Genomic DNA, 19,296 nt, shown 5'->3' with positions numbered 1-19,296 from the left:
CAACAAACCCATGCTAGCTATCCCTCAGGATGTTGCCATCAGCCAGTCTGTTAAGAATGGTCTATTTGATAATCTTTTCCAAGACCTTCCCTGGGATAGAGGTCAGGCTGATGGGCCTATAGTTTGCCAGATCTACTTTCCTCCCTTTCTTGAAGATAGGCACCACATTGGCTTTCTTCCAATCTTTGGGCACTCCACCAGAGCACCAGGAGTTCTCGAAGATCCATGCCAGGGGCTGGGCTATGATGCTAGCCAGGTCCTTGACTACCGTGGGGTATAAACTGTCAGGGGAGGCTGACTTGAAGGTGTCACGAGGTCAGCTTTGATGGAAGTTAAGGAATCTCCCTCACCTGGGCCTCCCTGACCCACAGTGGGCAGGGGCATCCCATGGGACTGGTGAAAAACTGATGCAAAGTACCCATTAAGCAAGCTTGCTTTTTCATGGGCATTGATTGTCAGTTGTCCCATCTGGTTTAGCAGGGGTCCAATGTTGCTCTTGCTTTTCCTCCAGCTCCCCACATATCTAAAAACTTTTACCTTTTTTTTTTGCGACAGAATCTAAATACTTTATTAATTATCATTTATGCTGGGGTGTCAAACATAGCCCAGAGGCCAGATCCAGTCTGTGCAGCCCCTTTATCCAGCTCACTGGGTTACCAGCAGGATTCTGAAAGTTAGGCGGCATTTTGTCTCACAGAATGTGGGACCCTTTGGCCCTGCTGGTCATGGCTGTTGGTGGTGAGCCTCAGTTGCTGCTGTAGCTGGCCCTGACCCCTGCTGTGCTCTTGGATCCCCACTGCTGCTGGACCCCTGCTCCAGGTCCCTCACCATCTCTGGATCAGCTACTGCTCCTACTGGACCCCTCACCATTGGATCTGCCACCACTGCTTCTGCAGTCACCACCACTGTACAGGTCACAGTGGTTGCCCCCATACCCAGGGCTGGATCTGGCCAACAAAGAGCTCCAGTCTGTATCTGGCCCAGAGCCCCAAGTGAATTTGACACCTCTGCTCTACATTAAACAGATATAGCAATACTATATCAGTCTCCATGTAGTCACTTACAAGGTAGTGAATCTAAAATGTTCTACTGTTGCCCTTGGCAGACAACTGTTGTGCTTTTTGCACTGACCTATACATTTTCTTCATTTCCCCCAATTTAGTGTTTCCTCCAAGGTTTTCCTCAAACCAACTGTCATTTGTGTAACAAGCAGTAAGACTGATTACCTAAAGGGGGAGTGTCTCATGAGAAGCACAGCTGGGCAGCAGCATGGGAAGCCTGCCCCTCTAGAGACAATGTGCTGTGAAAATGGAATGCTTGTCCCAAGGAAGGTACCAGTGTCGGCAGATGAAGCCTGTCTGGAGGGACCCATTCTGGGAGAGAAAAAAGGAACAGGGGCCATTGTGGAGGCCTCCAGAAGAAATCCCTGTTGGGGATTGGCTAGGGAAGTCATGGATAACAGGGTTTTCCCCCTCCCCCCTGGGGGAAGAGAGAGAAATGGCCCACACTGCAGGCTGAAGGCTGGAGGAAGCCTGTCTGCAGGGGTTCTTCCCTGAAGCCTGCAGAGCCACTGAGGGAGTTGCTGCAGGCTCAGGGAGATGTCTGAGCCCAGGAATCTTCCCCCCCCCAAAACGTACAGGAGAGCTGTGCTGTGGCTTAGCAGGGAAGGATCATACAAGCCTTGCATGGGTGGAGTGTGCATGGAGCAGGAGGGACCGGAGGGAGACAGGCCTGGTCCAACTGTGTGCGGGGTTGAAGATGGTGGGACACAGGGAGCCAGAAAAGTCACCTGGTTCGTGGTGGGGAAAGGGGGGTTTAGGGGACACTTACCCCTACTTACCTGGGATGAGGCACCCTGTAGAAAGCCAGGACAAGGTGGTGACAAAACCCTCTCCTGATTGCCTGGTGGGGTTTGTATGTACTGGCCAGGGGGACTGCCTGAGCCAGCAACCCAGACCCTGTGGCCAGCTGCGTCAGGGAACAGAGATCAGGGGTGAGAAGTGTACTGCAGATGCCAGGAGGGAGTGATGGCTGGCAGCGTGTGACACCTGAAGTAAGCATAAAGGGATCCAAACCAAGGAGGATCTGCCCATGCTCCAGTGAGAGGGGCAAAGAAGTAGCTATTCTTCTCACAGCATCATCCCAGGCTGTTAAGTGTGCAGAGAGCCATCATATTCATCCTGGTGTATAAAAGTTATTGATTGGTTGTGTACATAAGTACAGGCAAACCTATAAGCCTGTAACTCAGTTGGTTCAGTGTTGGTGCCTTAATATCTATCTGTGATTACTACTCTCCTTGTAGGTTATGGGTATTCAAAGAAAAGGTTATATGTTGTGACCATCATTACCAGGGTTGTGGGTGTGTATTGTATGTTCTCTTTAATAGCCCTTATGAGTTAAACCTGTTTGATTATTTGTAATTTATACTGTATATAGTTAATCCTGTATATAGTTAACCCTGTTTGCAAGGTTCATCCTCTGTACAGGGGGACCCTCTTCTTGAGGAACGTGCTGCAGCTACAAGAAGGGTTAGGCAAGGTCACTGGCTACCAGGCACCCCAGGATCCCACTATTTGGTGGTGGCCATGGGTAGCACCGTGTGCCTAGGTTACATTTGCATTGTGAGACTAAAAGCAAAACTCTTTCAGTTTCCTTTACATTGTGCTTGAACTTCAGATTATTTGATGTCATGCTCACATAATGTTATTACAGCTTCCTGGTATCTTTAATAGCTGGTTCTAATGATACAGAAATGTCTACTGATTTGACAATAAGATAACAGTCTCAGTCAATGGCTATTTTGTTATTGTTTCATTTTGTATATCATACACTATCCAGTCCCTTAGTGCATCAACAACACTCTCTTTGGACTATTAGTGCTCTCAATTTTCTTAATTCAGGTACATGCTCTGAAAATAGTATATAGCCTGCACCTCCCTCTCCCAAAACCAGCTGGGGAAAATTGGGGTGTGTGCTATATGTGAGGAAAAGGGCTCCTCTTGTATCTGGAAATTTGGCAGAGGGTAATGGGCAGGGGGAAGGGAGGAGAGTGTGCAAAGTGGTGGCAACATTAACTGCTGTGGCAGAGTGGTGGCAGTATTAATTGCTGTGGTATTGGGTCTGACCCAACACATGGCTCTAGAGCTGGGGCGCGGTCTTCCTTTTGGACTCAGCACACAGCCCTGGAGCCAATGTATAGAGTCGGATTTGCCACGCAGCCCTGGAGTTGATGTGCCAGATTAGGCCTCCGTGTCAGATTGGGTCACTTCCCACATGTGGCCCCCAACTCCTGGCCCCCAGCCCTGCCATATAGCCCCATTGACAGCATGCTGGATCATGTCCCATCATGGGGCCCCAGCATCAGCATGCCAGATGGGGCCCCAACACATGACTGCTGGCCCCCCAGCCCCACAACATGGCCCCCACCTACTGGTCCCCAGGTCCTGCACATGGTCCACAGTCCTGGAAGCCCCAGACCTTTGGAACTTACCTGTACACCAATGTTATTTTTATTCCTTTTTGGGGCCTTCCAAAAATAGGGTGCATGTTATATGTGGATGTGTTATATGGGAAAGGCAAAACAATTCTGTTTCTTATTCCATTTATAAAAGCAAACAGGTCCCATACTCACCAATTGCTTTAGAAAGAGTTGATTTTTGTAAAATTGCCACAAACTCAGCAAATGTTTCGTCTATAGGCTTAACAGGAGCTGCTAGCCAATAGTGATCAGCACCAGAGAAAAGCCTGTACGTACTTATTCAGTCTTTCTTCAGAACAGGTTTTGCATCACACAAAGCATCATGTCATATAAGGTAACATTCTTTTCTTACCTGCATTTCTAAATGTGCAGATTTGGTCACTAAATGTCAAGAAAGCCTAGCCACCTAGGCCTGTGCATGTGGATGACTGTGCATGCCCAAACTAGGCCTATGTACTGGCAACAAGATGAAAGAGACCATCTCTTTCCTCCAAGGGAGTTCAGTGGCACTCACCTAGGGAGGTGAAGGTCCTGAGTGCTGGGACCTTTTCCTGGAGGGGGTTGAACCTGGAGCCCTATGATTTCCCATCATAGCACTCCAGACACCATACCACAGGCCAGCTATTATTTAGATTGTTCTCTGGTGTTCCTTTTGAAGTTGGCTCCTTGGGCAGCCACAGGAGAAAGACATGAGGGAGATCATTGAGGGCAAGACGAGTAGAGCAAGTGAGAGTGTGTGCCTGTTGCTTTGAAAGGAGTGGAAAGCTCCTCAGTTCTAGCTGGGCTTCTGCTCCCAGTAAGGCAGAAGATTCTCTCTGTATTGCCTCTCCATACACATTTTCCAAAGACTGTATTACTGGCTTTGCTTCAAGGAGCATAAGTGACAGCTGACCTGTGATGTGGTGTTAGCATGCTGTACTAGGAGGTCAAAGACACATAAACCTGTTCCCTACTACCACCAGGTGAGGGGAGCCAAAAATCCAGCACTTGCAGCTTTCCAGGTGAGTGCATTAACTATTGAACTATGAGGGGAGGTACGTGCACACGTACACTCCTCTGCTGTTCCCGAGCCTAAAACTAATACATAGAGGCTTTGGCCAACTCTATTTCCGGGCATCTAAGAACAATATGCATCCACAAGGGGCATGCATACAGGCTCTTGCTACTACTATACATGCTCATTCTGTGTAACTACGTAGTCTTGCACTTTTGTTCGCATGCTCAGGGCTATGTGCTCAGGGAAAAGAATGCCAGTATGTGCATAAGTGGTATTTTTGACAGTTTAATGATGAAAAGTGCCATCCAGCTGACCAAATCTGAATGCTTAGATGAACAAGAAGGAAATAGACCACTGCCCTTACTGACCAATTAGAAGAAGAACAAATATTGAATAACTGCTCTTTTGTGGAGCACTGTTCACCCTAGCTGAGAGAGGTGTCCTGGGGATAAGAGTAGTTAGTATGTGATTGCATAATTAATGACAATTGTCATACTGAAAATGCACATTTAGCCATAACTCTGGCTTTGCAAGTTTAATGCTCTCCTAACATAGTTTGTGTGTATTATATATATTACACCAATGTACGAGTAGCAGACACATGACACAAAACCCTAAACTGAGAAAACTTAATCCAGCCTGTTGGAGATTTGCCCCTGAAGGAATCAGCAGTAAAAACCTACCAGTGTAAGTTGCATCAATTTAGGTTTCATCTCTCTGTGTCCATTCAAACAAGCTATACCTGCTCCCTCACTACCTGGAAAGGTAATAGCGCCTGTTACCTTTGGGCAGTTGCACATCTGTCCATTCCTGACCCCTAAGTGGTTTATATCAATAAATAACAGTCTTTCAGCATAGATGGGCCATAAAGGGATCCTACCCAATTCCTATGTATGACATATTAACGATGGAAGAGTAAAAGACACAACAGGAAATGGGGCAGAGGCAGGAAAGGGCAAGGGAAAAGAGACAGTGTGGTAGTGGTGTAAGGTCCAAACTCACGTTTTGATAACTTGCCCCAAGTCATATCTGTCAGTCACCTCAGATGGCTGGTTGTAATCTTTCTTGTCCCCTAGGGTTACACAACCAAACGGCATTGCCAGGCCCGATGCTGGAAGGCAAAGAAGCTGGATTAGTGTCTGAGGCAGTGATGGCTGGGGCTGGCAAGGCAGCTACACAGATTACTTTACATCCTTCTTCGGAACACAGAGAAAAAAAATACAGGGATTAGAGCCCTACCCTCTGCTCTGACCCCCATCCCTTGCTTTCTGTCTGGCATCCACAGGTCCCTCTGTGAGGGACACCTGAAGAGCTGATGAGCTTGGCATCCTGTCTCTTAACAGTGGCCAGCACTAGAGGAATAGGTAAGAACTGAGGCACAGCAGATATGTAGCAATTTGTCTATATCATCAACTCTTACCTTTGTTCCTAACAATCGGAGTGGCTTAAACCCAGTCCAATATACTTTTTGCTATCATCAGTCAGGCTTATAAATCTGGCTAGTCTTATCTGTCTCACTGTACCTTGCCACGTTCTTGGCCAAGTTATTTGGCAGCAAGTTCCATAGCTTAATCATTCCTGAATGAAACAATACTTCCTCACACCTGAATTCCTTACCTTTCTGTTTCATTAACTTTTTATTGTTATTATGTTCTGAGTTGAAAGGAGTAGACACTCCTAGTCGCTCTTTAAGTCAGTTGTTATTTTATAGATTTGTGTCTGCCTCCCCTCATTCATCTCCTCTCAGACAAAGGTTCCAGTTCTTTAATCTTTCATCACAGAAAAGTTCCTTTGTCACTCTTTTCAACCACCCCGAGACCCCCATCAGTTCCTTCCCCTTGGAGATGGAGCAGGCAGCCCTGCACACAAGATCCAGATAAGGCTGCACTCTGGATCTATATACAAGCATTACAATAGTCACCATGATGTTTTCCCATTTGTCAAGTTCCCTAATTAGCTGTTTGACCACAGCTGCACTCCACTGAGCTGTGCACACTGACACCCAGGTCCCTTTCTTGAACTGATAGTGAATTTAAAACTCTTTAAGGTGTGCAAATAGTTTAAATTTTCTCCTTCAATGCATGCTACTCTGCCCTTATTGACACTAAACTTCTCTTACAGTCATGGGCAACTGGTGCTGCCTTAGTCAGGGGGCGGGGGGTGCATGTCCCCCCCGCAGCAACCAGTCAGCAACTGGGGGCAGGGTAACCCTGCGGCCAATCCCACCGACTGATCTTGAGATGGCCAATTGCTGCTGCCGCTTCCAGAAGTGCAACAGTGTTCCACTCCCCGGCCGGCACTTGTAGCGGGGGCACCAGCGTTCCCACCGCCCCCCTCCAAGCATCGGCTAAGCAGCAAGTGCAGCCAATCAAGGGGTGCACTAGCGCTGTCAGGGAGTACACATGCACTTCCTTGCACCCCCTACATGTCACCACTGCTTACAGTAACATTGCCTGTCCACAATGCCTGGTTGGGTCCCTTTGAAATTCCTCAAAGCCTTTTCCAAACCTGACTAACCTAAATAACTTTTTGTCATCATCAAAGTTAGCTACCCCCTTTTCTGGAACATTAAAAAACACAGGACCCAATATAGAACTTTGAGAAACCCTGCAGTTAAAGAAAACTGAGGAAAATTGACCATTTAGTCCTATTCTGTTTCTTTTTGATTTCTTAGCTTGTTTTTGATCGTAGAAAATACTTTGCTTCTCACTCCATGAGTTCTTTAGCTTCTTTAGTAGCTGCTAGCAAAGAATGTTATCAAAGGTTTTTCTGAAATTCTAAACAAATTCCTGCCAAAGTCAGACCACTACCTCCTACAGCAGGGTTGGGCAATAATTTCGACTGGGGGGGCCACTTAACAAGTTTCGGTGAGCTGTTGAGGGCCATACACATAAAATCTTTTAGAAGATAATATTTTAACAAATTGTAGATAAAAACAAATCTTATACTAAAAATCAAATATATGCTATAAAATATTTTAATTTTATTTAAAAAAATAATTTTTGTCCTGATTTATGTTTTTTTGAATAGCATATATAGAAGCAATTGCACACTAGCTCCAAATAAAGTCTTAGTCTTGTCTATTGTGGGGGGAAGGAGTTGTGGAGGGGGTGGGGGTGGGTATGTGCATGTCGGGGTGGGTATGGGCTTCCTGTGTGCTAGGTCCTGGGAGGCAGCCAGGGATGCAGGAAGGTAATGGGGCACATGCAGTAGACCTCACCCTGGTGGTACAATGCAGGTGCACTCTGTGCTCCCTTCAGCTGCTGGCCCCGGCCCCAGGCTGCATGCACAGCTTCCCAGCAGGGCTGCTTCTGGCTCAACTCCTCAGTTCCCCCCACCTCTGGCAGCTACTCCTCCTCCTGCCCCACTCCAGGTGAGGGGGTGGGGGGAGGAAGCTGCAACCTGATGACTCCTCCCACAGTGCACCATCTCCAACTCCAGCTCCCAGCCACCTTCCACACACTCTGCCTGCTGGGTGTGATGAGCAGCCACTTGCAGGTGGCTGAGTGGGTGGAAAGCAGCCAGGAGCTGGAGCTAAAGCCCTGTGTGCTGGGGTAGGAGCCACCTGGCTGCAGCTCCCCCACCACCCCACTTGGAGCAGTGCAGGAAGAGGAGAAACAGCCACTGGAGGTGGGGGGAGCTGAACAGCACCCAGGTAGCTGCAGTGGCACTGGGAGCAACCCTGCCAGGAAGCTGTGCACACTGGCCAGGGCCAGGCTTGGCAGGCACAGGTGGAAGTGCAGCACAGACTGCCTGGGGTGGAAGCAAGTGGGGCTCGACCCCATGTGGAGCACCATGGGGGCAGCTGTGGGCCAGATCCAATCAGTCAGAGGATGTCTGCCTGAAAGCTGGACCCAATTAGTTGACAGGCCATATTTTGCCCATCTCTGCCCTAGAGTCTCTATCCTTTGTTGTTGCTATCAGGGCTGTAGGCTGACTGAAGACTCATGGAGCCAGTTATGATGGTTACTCTATTGATGGCCTGGTTGATCTATAGAATAGCACACTGAACTTGGCTATAGAAACAGCAGCATCCAAGCATCCACTCCCACTACTGCATGAGATATGGCATCTGGAATGCAGGTGGCTCTTGATCTGTTCTGAAACTGAACAACTGTGGCATAGATCTTTCTTAAAGGACTATAGCATGGCAAGAAAATCTGGAGTGGACACCCTAAGGCAGTTAGGCAATTATTTAATCTTCTTTCTGGCAACTCCTACAACTTTTGCAGCCCCACACTGTATTGGTTCTACTTTTCCAATGGACACGTTGGCAAAGTAAAAAGGGTGATTCTGAAACTCTTGATCACTTAGAAAACACTCAGGATTTGTGCCCTGGAGAGGTCACTCCAGCTTCGCCAATGCATTGAAACAAACAGGAGTCAACAGTTACCAGTTATAATCCGTGAATAGATTGGCATAGATCCAGGCACCAGAGGCTGTCTCCAACAGTGGGAGAGGTCATTGCACCTCATTGGAAAATGACCATTTGCCTCAAGCTGGACAGTCCCCAGCCAATATGATGTTTTTCTGCCACAGTGACACTTCAGCAGGTGTTTGAAGCTTAGAGATTCAACTTGAAAGCAGTCTATTGTGCACCACCAGCTACTACAAAAAATATGAAGGAAAACCTTTTAATCCTAAAGACTGGAAGTTGGAACATAAGTACAGTGACCCCAGGTATATCCAGTGTTCTCCAAACGGTTGATGGTACACAAAACTGCAGTCATTGATGTGGAACTGCTAAGACTGAATGTTAATATGATCGCACTACAAGAGACTGGATTACAAGGCACCAGTTGCGTGAAAGAAAAGAACTACACCTTTTTAGGTGTGGCAAACATCCCGAAGAAATAGGAGAGCACGATGTTGGCTTTGCAGTCAAAAACAAACTGGTGTTTGCAATGGTACCACCAAACAAAGGCTCTGAAAGATTAATGGTACTTCGGCTCACTACTGCGACTGTGACTTCGACTCACTATTGCCTCTGGTCCCCTTACGTGCATACGCCCCTGTTCTCACCACTTCATCCAAATCAAAAGACCACTTTTATGATGAGCTTAGTGCCTTAATCAGTAATTTTTCACCTAATGAAAAAATCCTCCTGATTGGAGACTTCAATGCAAGGGTTGGCACTAAGCACACTGCCTGGCCTCATTGTTTGGGTGCCAATGGTGTCAGCAAAATGAATGAAAACGGGAAACACTTCCTCAAGCTATGCATAATAAATTCTTTCTTCAATGTGAAACCTCAACACGAGGTATCTTGATGCCACCCACGATCTGGACATTGGCAACAACTTGACCTAATTATCACCTGCTTACAAGACTTCTGTGATATTAACATCATGCAGTCCTATCAGAGTGCTGACTGTGATACTGATCATACATTGGTATTGTGGCAGAAGGCCACCTCTGTTTCTTCCCAAAAACTCTGTTCTGTGACAGTTTGGTTAAGATGGGCCCAGCAGAGGATACACACCTTACCCTATCTCTTTAGGTAACCTGAGCTGGATACATTTCTGAGGGAGGGGGGAAACCTGCTCCCTCTGCCTACATGACTGGCATCACATACCTGGGTGAGGGGCTTGGGCATCTTGGTGGGCTAGAGACTGCCAGTCTGCCCAGCAACCAGTGATGCATTTCAAATTGGTTGGCTGACAGCCAGCAGGTGCTGGCCTCCATTGGACCAGGTAAATGAGGTTATAAGGGCTATATAAGTTAAGGACTGCCCAGGAGTAAGGGGCAGCAGCCATGAGGAAAACTCAGAGAGAGAGAAGAGCTGGACCATATGAAACTTGCTCTCTCTCTCTAAACTCATGATCAAGGAACGGCCTGCCTCCCGAGGGAATCTCCACCTGCCTCTGGATGATACCTGTGAGTAAGCTACCTGAGATCTAACTAGATATACAGCTTCCAGTAACTCAGATGCGTGATCAAAAGCTACTCCAGCCACCCTGTTTGTTCTATGGTATTTCTCTGATACTATTCAACTCTGTACCCTATTCCAACCCTACTCCTTGTAACCAATAAAGTTCTCCTTTGTACCTAGCATGGGAAACTTAATGGGAGTAGGTCTAGATTATGCCTTGGGGTCCCCTTGGTTCAGCTGACTAAAGGAGACCACTACTTGTGCTTCTGACTGAGGGAAGCACCCCAGGTTCTTGAAGTGAGTCAAGTACCCTCGAGGGCTACTAGGCCTGTGTTTCCCAGGGGGCACAGTGCCAGAATCAAGCCCATCCCTGGGTGGTGGCAGCTCTACCCCCAGGCTAGCAGATGTGCTCCAGGAAGGGGGTCGGCCAGACATGAGGCGCCCCCAGGGAGGCACTTGGAGCCTGGAAGGTGGTCGGGCGCAGTGAGATAGGTGGCTCAACGCAGGAGCACCCCCTACTAGTCTGCCACAGGTATTAATTAGGAAAAGCCACTGATTATCTTGCTTGTGATAAAGCCCCAGGTGGATTGCATACTGGCTGACGTTATTAAGTGTAGGAAGTCTGTCATCCTCTATCTGCATGAATTAGTATGTATGTGTTGGAAAGAAGGTGAAATTCCTCAATACATGAAGGCTGCCAGCATAGTCACTTGAGCTATATCCGTACTTCACAATATCAGAAAGCTGTTCACCAAAGTCATCCTGCTAAGACTGCAGACCCTTGCTGACAGAGTCTACCGTGAGTCTCGATGTAGTTTCAGATCCAGCAGATCCATGACAGATATAATACTCACCTTGAGACAGCTACAAGAAAAGTGCCATGAACAAAGGAAATCTTTGTACATAGCATTTGTTGCTCTCTCCAAAGTTTTTGATCTTGTCAGCAAAGATGGTTTGTTTTCAATCCTGAAGAAGACTGGCTGCCTTCCTAAGCCCTTGAGCATCATCAAGCCCTTTCATGTATGGAACAGTGCAGTTTGATGGATCATGTTTGGAAGAATTAGAAATCAAGAGTTGTGTGAAACAGGGCTGTGTCCTAGCTCTGATGCTTTTGGGGATTTTCTTCACTGTCCTACTCAAATATGCATTCAGTGGCTCTTGAGGAGTATACTTTCAGACTAGATCCTATGGAAAACTCTTCAACCTTGCTCGTCTCAAACAGAAAATGAAAACCTGAAAGTTCTTGTCTGTAAAAGGCTCTTTGCTGACAACACAGTAATTGTTAGTCATTCAGAAGCAGGACTGCAAAGTCTCATGGATTGCTTCTCTTGGGCTTGTGATGATTTCAATCTGACCATTATTAGCCTAAAGATGACAGTGGTTATGGGTCAACAAGGCGATTGCCCTCCTGAAGTTAGAATAAATGATGAAAGCCTGGAAGTGGTTGAAAATTTACTTGGGCTCCACCATCTCACAAAATCTTGGCTTGGAAATTGAAATTAATGCTCACATTTGAAAGTCAAGCAATGCCATGGCTTGAGTCTACCCTGAGTCTCAAGGTATGAGACTCAGGGTAGACTCAAGGATAGACTCTAAAAGAGAGTTTGGAAAAAAGGAGCACTCACTCTGTCGATAAAGATGTCCACCTACAGGGCTTGCATACTTAGTTCTCTATTGTATGGCAGCAAAACATAGACTCCTTATGCCAAGGAAGAAAGAAAACTGAACAGTTTTCATCTTCGATGTCTCCACTGTATGCTGGGCATAACATGCCATAATAAAATCCCCAACTTCACTGTTCTGGGATGGGCCGAGATACCCAGTATGTTTGTGCTCTTGAGACAGACCAAAGACGTGTAAATTGTATGTGCGATGGCCACATCCCCAAGGACATACTCTACAGTGAGCTGGCCATTGGCAGACGTCAACTTGGACAGCCCAAACTCCGTTTTGTTGATGTCTGCAAGAAAAACCTTTGCAAGCTGTTCATCAATGGCCAATGCTGGTGGGAGTCAATTGCTTCGGACTGCTGCAAGTGGAAAGCCACCATGAAGCAGGGCCTATGCTGCTTTGAGATGGAGAGGGTCAATGATGAGATAGAGAGCCTTATTTTGTTAAACACTCGCATGATCAAAGGGACGGCAGGGCAGGCCCTATGAGGAGAGGCTACGAGACCTGAACCTGTTCAGCCTCCAAAAGAGAAGGCTGAGGGGGGATCTTGTGGCCTGTTATAAACTAGTCAGGGGAGATCAGCAGGCATTGGGGGAGTCACTGTTCCCCCGAGCACCGCCAGGAGTGACCAGGAATAACGGTCACAAGCTGGCAGAGGGTAGGTTTAGGTTGGACAACAGGAGGCGATATTTCACAGTCAGGGCGGCTAGGGTCTGGAACCAACTTCCAAGAGAGGTGGTACAGGCTCCTACCCGGGGGTTTTTAAGAGGAAGTTAGATGAACACCTTACTGGGGTCGTTTGACCCCAGTACTCTTTCCTGCCATGGCAGGGGGTTGGATTCGATGATCTGCTCAGGTCCCTTCTGACCCTGGAAACTATGAAACTATGAATGACCCAGAAATGGGGGTGCACAGTGAAATATCCAAGTTTGCAGATGATACCAAAGTATTCTGGGTAGTCAAGTCCCAACCTGATAGAGAGGATTTGCAGAAAAATCTCACCAAACTGCGTGAGTGGCCAAAAAAATGTCAGGTGAACTTTAATTTTGACAAGTGCAAGGTAATGCACCTAGGGAAAAATAACCTTAACATACACACAAACACACATATGCAATAGTGGATTCTCAACTATTTGTTACAACTCAGGAAAGAGATCTTGGAGTCACTGTAGGCAGTTCTTCAAAAACATCAGCTCATTGTGCAGTGGCAAACAAAAAAGCCAATAAAATGTTGGGCATCATTATGAAGGGACTTGAAAACAAAATGGAGAACATCATCATGCCATCCTACAAATCCATGGTGCGCCCATGTCTTGAATATTGTGCGCAGTTCTGGTCCCCACATCTCAAAAAAGATGAAGTAGAATTAGAGATGTCATGATTATGCAGACGATATCCAGCTCTACCTCTCCTTCTCTTCTAACCCTGGCCCCACAGATTCAGTCCTTTCCTAGTGCCTGGCTGTACTTGGGGGCTGGATGTGGGTGAATCAATTGAAACTGTATCCACATGAGACAAACATAATGGTACTATAGACCACTTAACTGGGGAGACTGAAACACCCATCTTGGATGGGGTTCAGCTCCTCTTATCACTCAGGTTCTCAGCCTTGGGGTGCTCCTGGATCTTCAGATGGCAGTGATAGCAGCAGTCCCACCTGGTGAGAAGGCTGCTACCCATTCTTTCAGCTTCAAACCTGATCATCATAATCCTTGCTTTCATAATGTCAAATCTGAAGTACTGCAACATGCTCTACATACTGTTGCTCCTAAAAGTTGTCCAAAGGCTGCAGCTGGTGTAGATCACAGCAATATACCTTCTGACAGGGGTGGGTCACCAAGAATACATAACTAGGCCTCCAGTATCTGAACTGGGTCCCAGTAGCTTCCTGGGCAAAATTTAATGTGTTGGTTTTGACCTAAATAGCCTTGGTCCTATATACCAAAGGGACCACCTTCTCCTTTATGGTCCATCACATCCCCTAGGGTCAAGTGAGAAAAATCTCCTGCAAGTACCACCAGTACACCAAATCTGTTTGGTAGGGGTGCAGTAATAAAATTTTTTTGGGCGATACTGATGGCTCATTAACAAGCCATTCAGCCGATACTGATCTGATTGCTGATATGCAGCCCGGCAGGTTGGACAGCAGCATCCTGCTTTGGGGAAGGGACATAGTGGGGACAGACTGAGGCCCCCATGGTGAGGGAGGCAGTGGGGCTGGGGCACGGGTAGATGCTACCCAGCTAGTGTAGGGAGGGGAGGGGAGTGGGATGGAGCCGTGATCAGCTCATCCAGGGAGAGTGGCGGGGTGACTTCTGCCACTGAGCGCACCCCCAAAGGAGGCACATGGGGCATATGCCCCCCATATCTGTGCATGGGGCAAGGGCAGACTGCCGCTATGGGCTGGGCCCGAGGGCAGCACCGGGCTCTTCCAAGCAGGGGGGTTTGGCCAGGACAGTGCTTGGGGTGGTTGGTGGTCGGCACTAGGAGGGGGAGGCTACAGGGTAAGCTATGGCCACCCCAGAATTCACCACAGCCCCTGCTCCCAGCGCTACCACCACTAATGCCTGCCCTGAGCACAGCCCTGGCCCAACCCTCCCACGAAGAAGAACCCAGCACCACCCCCAACCCCAGCCTGCAGTGGCAGCCCACCCTTGCCCTGTGCAGAGATCTGGGGGGCACATGCCCCCCCATGACTCCCCCGGGGGTGCATGCAGCAGTGAGAGCTGCCCCCGACCCCAATGAAACACTTGAAGCTCTGTCCCGTGTCCCTACCTGCCTTGGCTGGGCACCTGCCCCAGCCCTAGTCCCATTCCCTCCCTCACCGTGGGGGCCTTGATTTGCTCCCCCCACCGCTGCCCCTTCCCCCCAACAGACTTACCAGCTGGAGGCTGCTGTCCAAGCTGCCAGTCTGGCTGCATGGATGCTGCAGCTGTGCCCATGCACATGGCATTTATTGGCAACATTATCGCCCACATCAGCTAAATAAAACCGATTGCTGACAACGTCAATTTTCCTTTTATTGGTGCTGATATAATATGAATCATTGTATCAGTGAACCTCCACTGCTTGGTAAAATGTGTTGGAGGTCAGTCCTGGTAGTTGCTTCTTAGCTCTGGAGTTTCCTCCTTCTTGAGGCCTACCAGAGTCCGAGCCTGGACATCTTTCAGAAACGGTGCGAGATCTTCCTATTTGGGCAGCCATTTAGCAAACAAAGTTAGGCCAAGATGTTGTTTAGTTGTTATTTTATTTTGATATTTTACTTGCCCTGTTAAATTGTTCTGTTCTCTTACTATAAGTCATCCTGAGCCTTTGTTGGGATGGGCAGCAATCACATACACAAATAAATAATAAATAGAAATCCCACCATATTGGACACATCCACACATGCAGGCATGTGTGCTTGCAGCAGCTCAAATAACAGTGGCACAAATTTGTGCTGGAGATTTGTGCCTCAGCACATGTGTCTGAACATGCACTTTGGTGTGGGGCAAATTGTTCCACTTGGGGCAAGCTGACCCTGACCAGCTCCTCCTGGATCTTCAGCCATGGCCCTGGTGAGCAGCTCAGGGCTACTTGCTCTCAGGAGCTTCTGAGGCCCAGCCAGTTGGTATCTGGAGATACTAGCCCCTTGTGCCAGCTGGACTGCTGAAGCAGCCCTAACCTAGAGTACCCCCTGCATCCTGTACCCACTGCAGCAGTCTGGCAGCACAGGCTGCTGCCTGGCTGTGACCTGCTACCACCTGCAACAGCATCCACCCTCTTGGACCTACAGCCCCATGACTGTGCACCTGCCAGACCCAGACAGGGACTGCACAGCCTCCTGGGCTGTGATATGGGCACTGCAGCAGAGCCTCCTGCACATCTGGGCCACCTGCCAGTGAGCCGTGGTTGCACAGGTGCAGCACTGCTGTCATGTATTCTGGTGCCCCCACTCTGCCACGGAAGATGTGTTTGTTGCATTTTGAACTGTCGAACCGTGTCCTCCTGGCCCCAAATGCCCAGAAGGTCAGCCACCTCCTATGCCCTCAAGCTGAGTCCCCAGTGCTGGTCCTGGGCAGGCTCCTCCTGCCTGGGTTCCCCCATTTGCCTCACCAGCTGGAATCCTGGTGTTCCCCGTTTAAAAATTCCATATTCTCTGATAAAACCCCCAAATTCTCTCATTAAAATACCTAACATCCACGTTCTTCCATGATTAAAATGAATCAACACTATATAGAGAGAGATCAGTTGGGCAATGTTTTATTGATATATTTACAAATTTAAAGTAATCTGGAAGCCTACCAGTGCCTCTACCATCATAATAAAATGAATTCTAAATATCTATACACTTTGGTGTTTGCTTTTTTTTTTGGATCATAGAAAAATCAGAGCTGCCCCTGCCCCCTTCACTCACCAGGATGTGGAACACTGAGCAGCACTGGGATGCCAGTGCCCTGCCCATGCCCCTCACCCTCAACCTGCCAATGACCCTCAACTTCTGACCTGCAGTCTTTGCCTGCTCCCACTAGCTTTCTCCCAGCAGCCGCTCCATCTCAGCACTAGGACATGCTTCCAGCTGCAGCTGTCCCACCTGCTGCTTTGTGGCTCTGAGCAGTGCCAGCCCTTACTGTTCTGCTCCCCACACCTGTGCCCAGGCCTCAGCAATCCCCATGCTGTTTTTGGGATACCCTCAACTGGGGCACACGGACTGGACTGGGCAAGCCTCTTCCTTTCCAGGCTGGCTTCCCCCTGCACAGGCTGCTCTAGTGGGGCAGGGGGGCTCTAAGCCTGGCTCTAGCAGCTTCTTCTACCTGGAGCTCTCCCCCAACCCCAACCTCTCTCTTTCTCACACACACACACACGCGCGCACACACACCCCCTTGCTGTCACCTTGCCCCAGCCCATCACACCCCTCAAGTAGTTCCTAGGACCAGAAGCCCCCCCTGGCTGAGACCACATGTCTCAAGACTGGTGTGAGCATGAGGCAGGGCTGCAGTGTGGCAGTTGCCCTGGCAACCACGGCTCCCATCAGCAGGTCCTGTCCCATATGGTGGCTGGATATGAGATTTGTGGGGGGGATGTTAGGGGAGCAGTGTGGGGTTTGAGGGGGGTATGGGGGGTTTGTGGGTAGGTGTAGGGATGGGTGTTTGTGGGTGTGGGGGACTGTGTGTGAGAGTGGGGACCCCGCCTGCCCACTCCCCCCCCCCAGCATGGTGCACAACCTCTCCTGCAGCAGAGGCAGCAGTGGGCTGTCAGGATGCTTGTGGCCCACTACTGGCAGAGCCCCCAGCAGTGCATGGCACCACCTGAGACCCAGGGGCTCCATGTGGCATATGGTGCCAGCCCATCACACTGGACCATGCCTTTGCGCAGATACAGGCCAGCTCTTGCCACCAGAGGATTCACTGTAGTGCAGACAGGAAACATTGGGCCAGGCCAACTCCTGCCTCCATGGAGCCAGCTGGCCCAATGGCACATGGAGCACATGGAGGCAGGAGCTGACCTGGCCCAATGGCACACGGTTCCTGCCTGTGGTTCCAGGAACCCCAGATGACAGCAAGAGCCAGCTGGGTCTTATTCAAAGGCATGCACCAGCAGGCTGGGCCAGCTCTGTGTGCCACATGGAGCCTCTGGGTCTCAAGTAGCACCGCACGCCACTGGGGAGCTCTGACGGCCTACTGCTGACTGCTGTGTGGGGGCTGTGTGCCATAAGGGGGGGGCAGCAGGGGACCCACCCCTGCCACACAGTCTCCCCAGCCCAGTCCCCCTACAATCCATCCATAAAACCTACACCCTCACCCACAAACTCTGCACTCCCCACACAATCCTCCCACCCACAGTCCCCCTCTGGGTTTTCTGCTTCTGGGTTTTCTACTGGCAGAAGCAACAGTGCACCCAGTCAAAAAAACACCAGCCAATGCCCCAGTGCCTCAAAGGAAAGAAAGGCACCCAAATGCCAGTAGCATTCATGCAGGGGAAGAAATTCCTCCTTGGTCCCTACTGTCAACCAAGAAAATCCCTGAAGCACAAAACACACCTTCCACCCCTAGGGACCAAAAACACATGATTCTACATATCATACCACACACACTGATTAGTGATCAGAACTCCCCGTCTCATCATGCCATCCATTCCATAAACTTATCCAGGTCAATCTTAATGTATTTGAGGTTCTCTGCCACCTCTCCACCCCATCTGGTTTAGAAGACCACTCCAAATTTCACTCCTCTGGTATTTAGAAATCTTCTGATTTTCAATCTAAATGTATCCATCATCAATTTATAGCCATTTGATCTTGTGCTGCTTTTTAAAACTCTTCTCCTTTCTAATATACTCCTCACGAATGTTACTTGTAAAGAGTGGTCATACCCCCTCTAGTCTTCATTTAGTTAAGTTCAACAAGCCAAGCTCCTTTAATCGTCTTTCGTAAGAAAAGGTCTCAATTTCCATGACCATTTTAGTGATCCTTTGAATTTTTCCACTTTAAATTAAGCTTTTTTCAAACACCGGTGACCAGAACTGCACACACTATTGTAATGAGGGTTTTACCAACGTTTGTACAATGGCCATAGCAACTACATATCTATACAGCATTTACCCCACCTAATGCACCTTAGGGGCACATCCACACATGCAGGCACATGTGCTTGCAGCAGCTCAAATAGAAGCAGCACAAATTTGAGCCAGGAATTTCTGCCTCAGCACACATGCTCAGACATGCATTTTGGTGTGGGACAAGTTGTGCCACTTGGGGCAAAATAACCCTGCCCAGCTCCTCTCAGCTCTACACCCAGGAGGAATTAGACCTGGGGCTAGTACCTGTGCTGGCCGCAGCAGTATAAAAACCTGCCCTGGCAAGCAGCTCAGGGTTACTTGTTCTCAGAAGCTCCTGGGGCTTGGTCACTTGGTATCTGGGGACACGACCCCTTGTGCCAGCTGGACTACTGAAGCAACCCTAACCGAGAGTTCCCTGCACCCTCTACCCACTGCAGCAGTCTGGCAGCGCAGGCTGCTGACTGGCTGTGACCTGCTACCACCTGCAACAGCATGGGGTCCCAAGGCTGTGCACCTGCCAGACCTGGACAGGGACTGCACGGCTTCAGCCGATACTCAGGTATGTGGCTGCACAGCTGGCCTTTGTAGAGCACTGTGCTGCCGCCCTGCCATGTGGGCAGCTATCGCCCAGAAGATGTTCTCAGTGTAGTGGCCTGCTTTGAACTGTTAAAGCATGTCCTCCTGGCCTCAAGTGGCCAGGACATCAGCCACCTCCAGCTGGGTCCTGGGTGCCAGCTCTGAGC

At 48.9% G+C, this 19,296-nt stretch overlaps 1 protein-coding gene across 1 annotated transcript in view; it reads right to left on the bottom strand.

The window, feature by feature from the left end:
- Nucleotides 1-5,615, bottom strand: part of CAMKV (CaM kinase like vesicle associated) — a 60,140-nt gene extending 54,525 nt beyond the window's left edge. The window contains exon 1 of the mRNA XM_019505138.1: nt 5,478-5,615. Coding sequence (XP_019360683.1) covers nt 5,478-5,572 — 95 coding nt within the window. The 5' untranslated portion in view covers nt 5,573-5,615. The remainder of the gene's footprint in view (nt 1-5,477) is intronic.
- Nucleotides 5,616-19,296: the final 13,681 nt, after the last annotated feature.

This window comes from Gavialis gangeticus, unplaced genomic scaffold, assembly GCF_001723915.1.
Source record: "Gavialis gangeticus isolate Ggan-Ray unplaced genomic scaffold, GavGan_comp1, whole genome shotgun sequence".
Classification (NCBI taxonomy): Eukaryota; Metazoa; Chordata; order Crocodylia; family Gavialidae; genus Gavialis; species Gavialis gangeticus.
The sequence above is the reverse complement of the archived record's forward strand: the minus strand, read 5'-3'. Positions and strand labels throughout refer to the sequence as shown.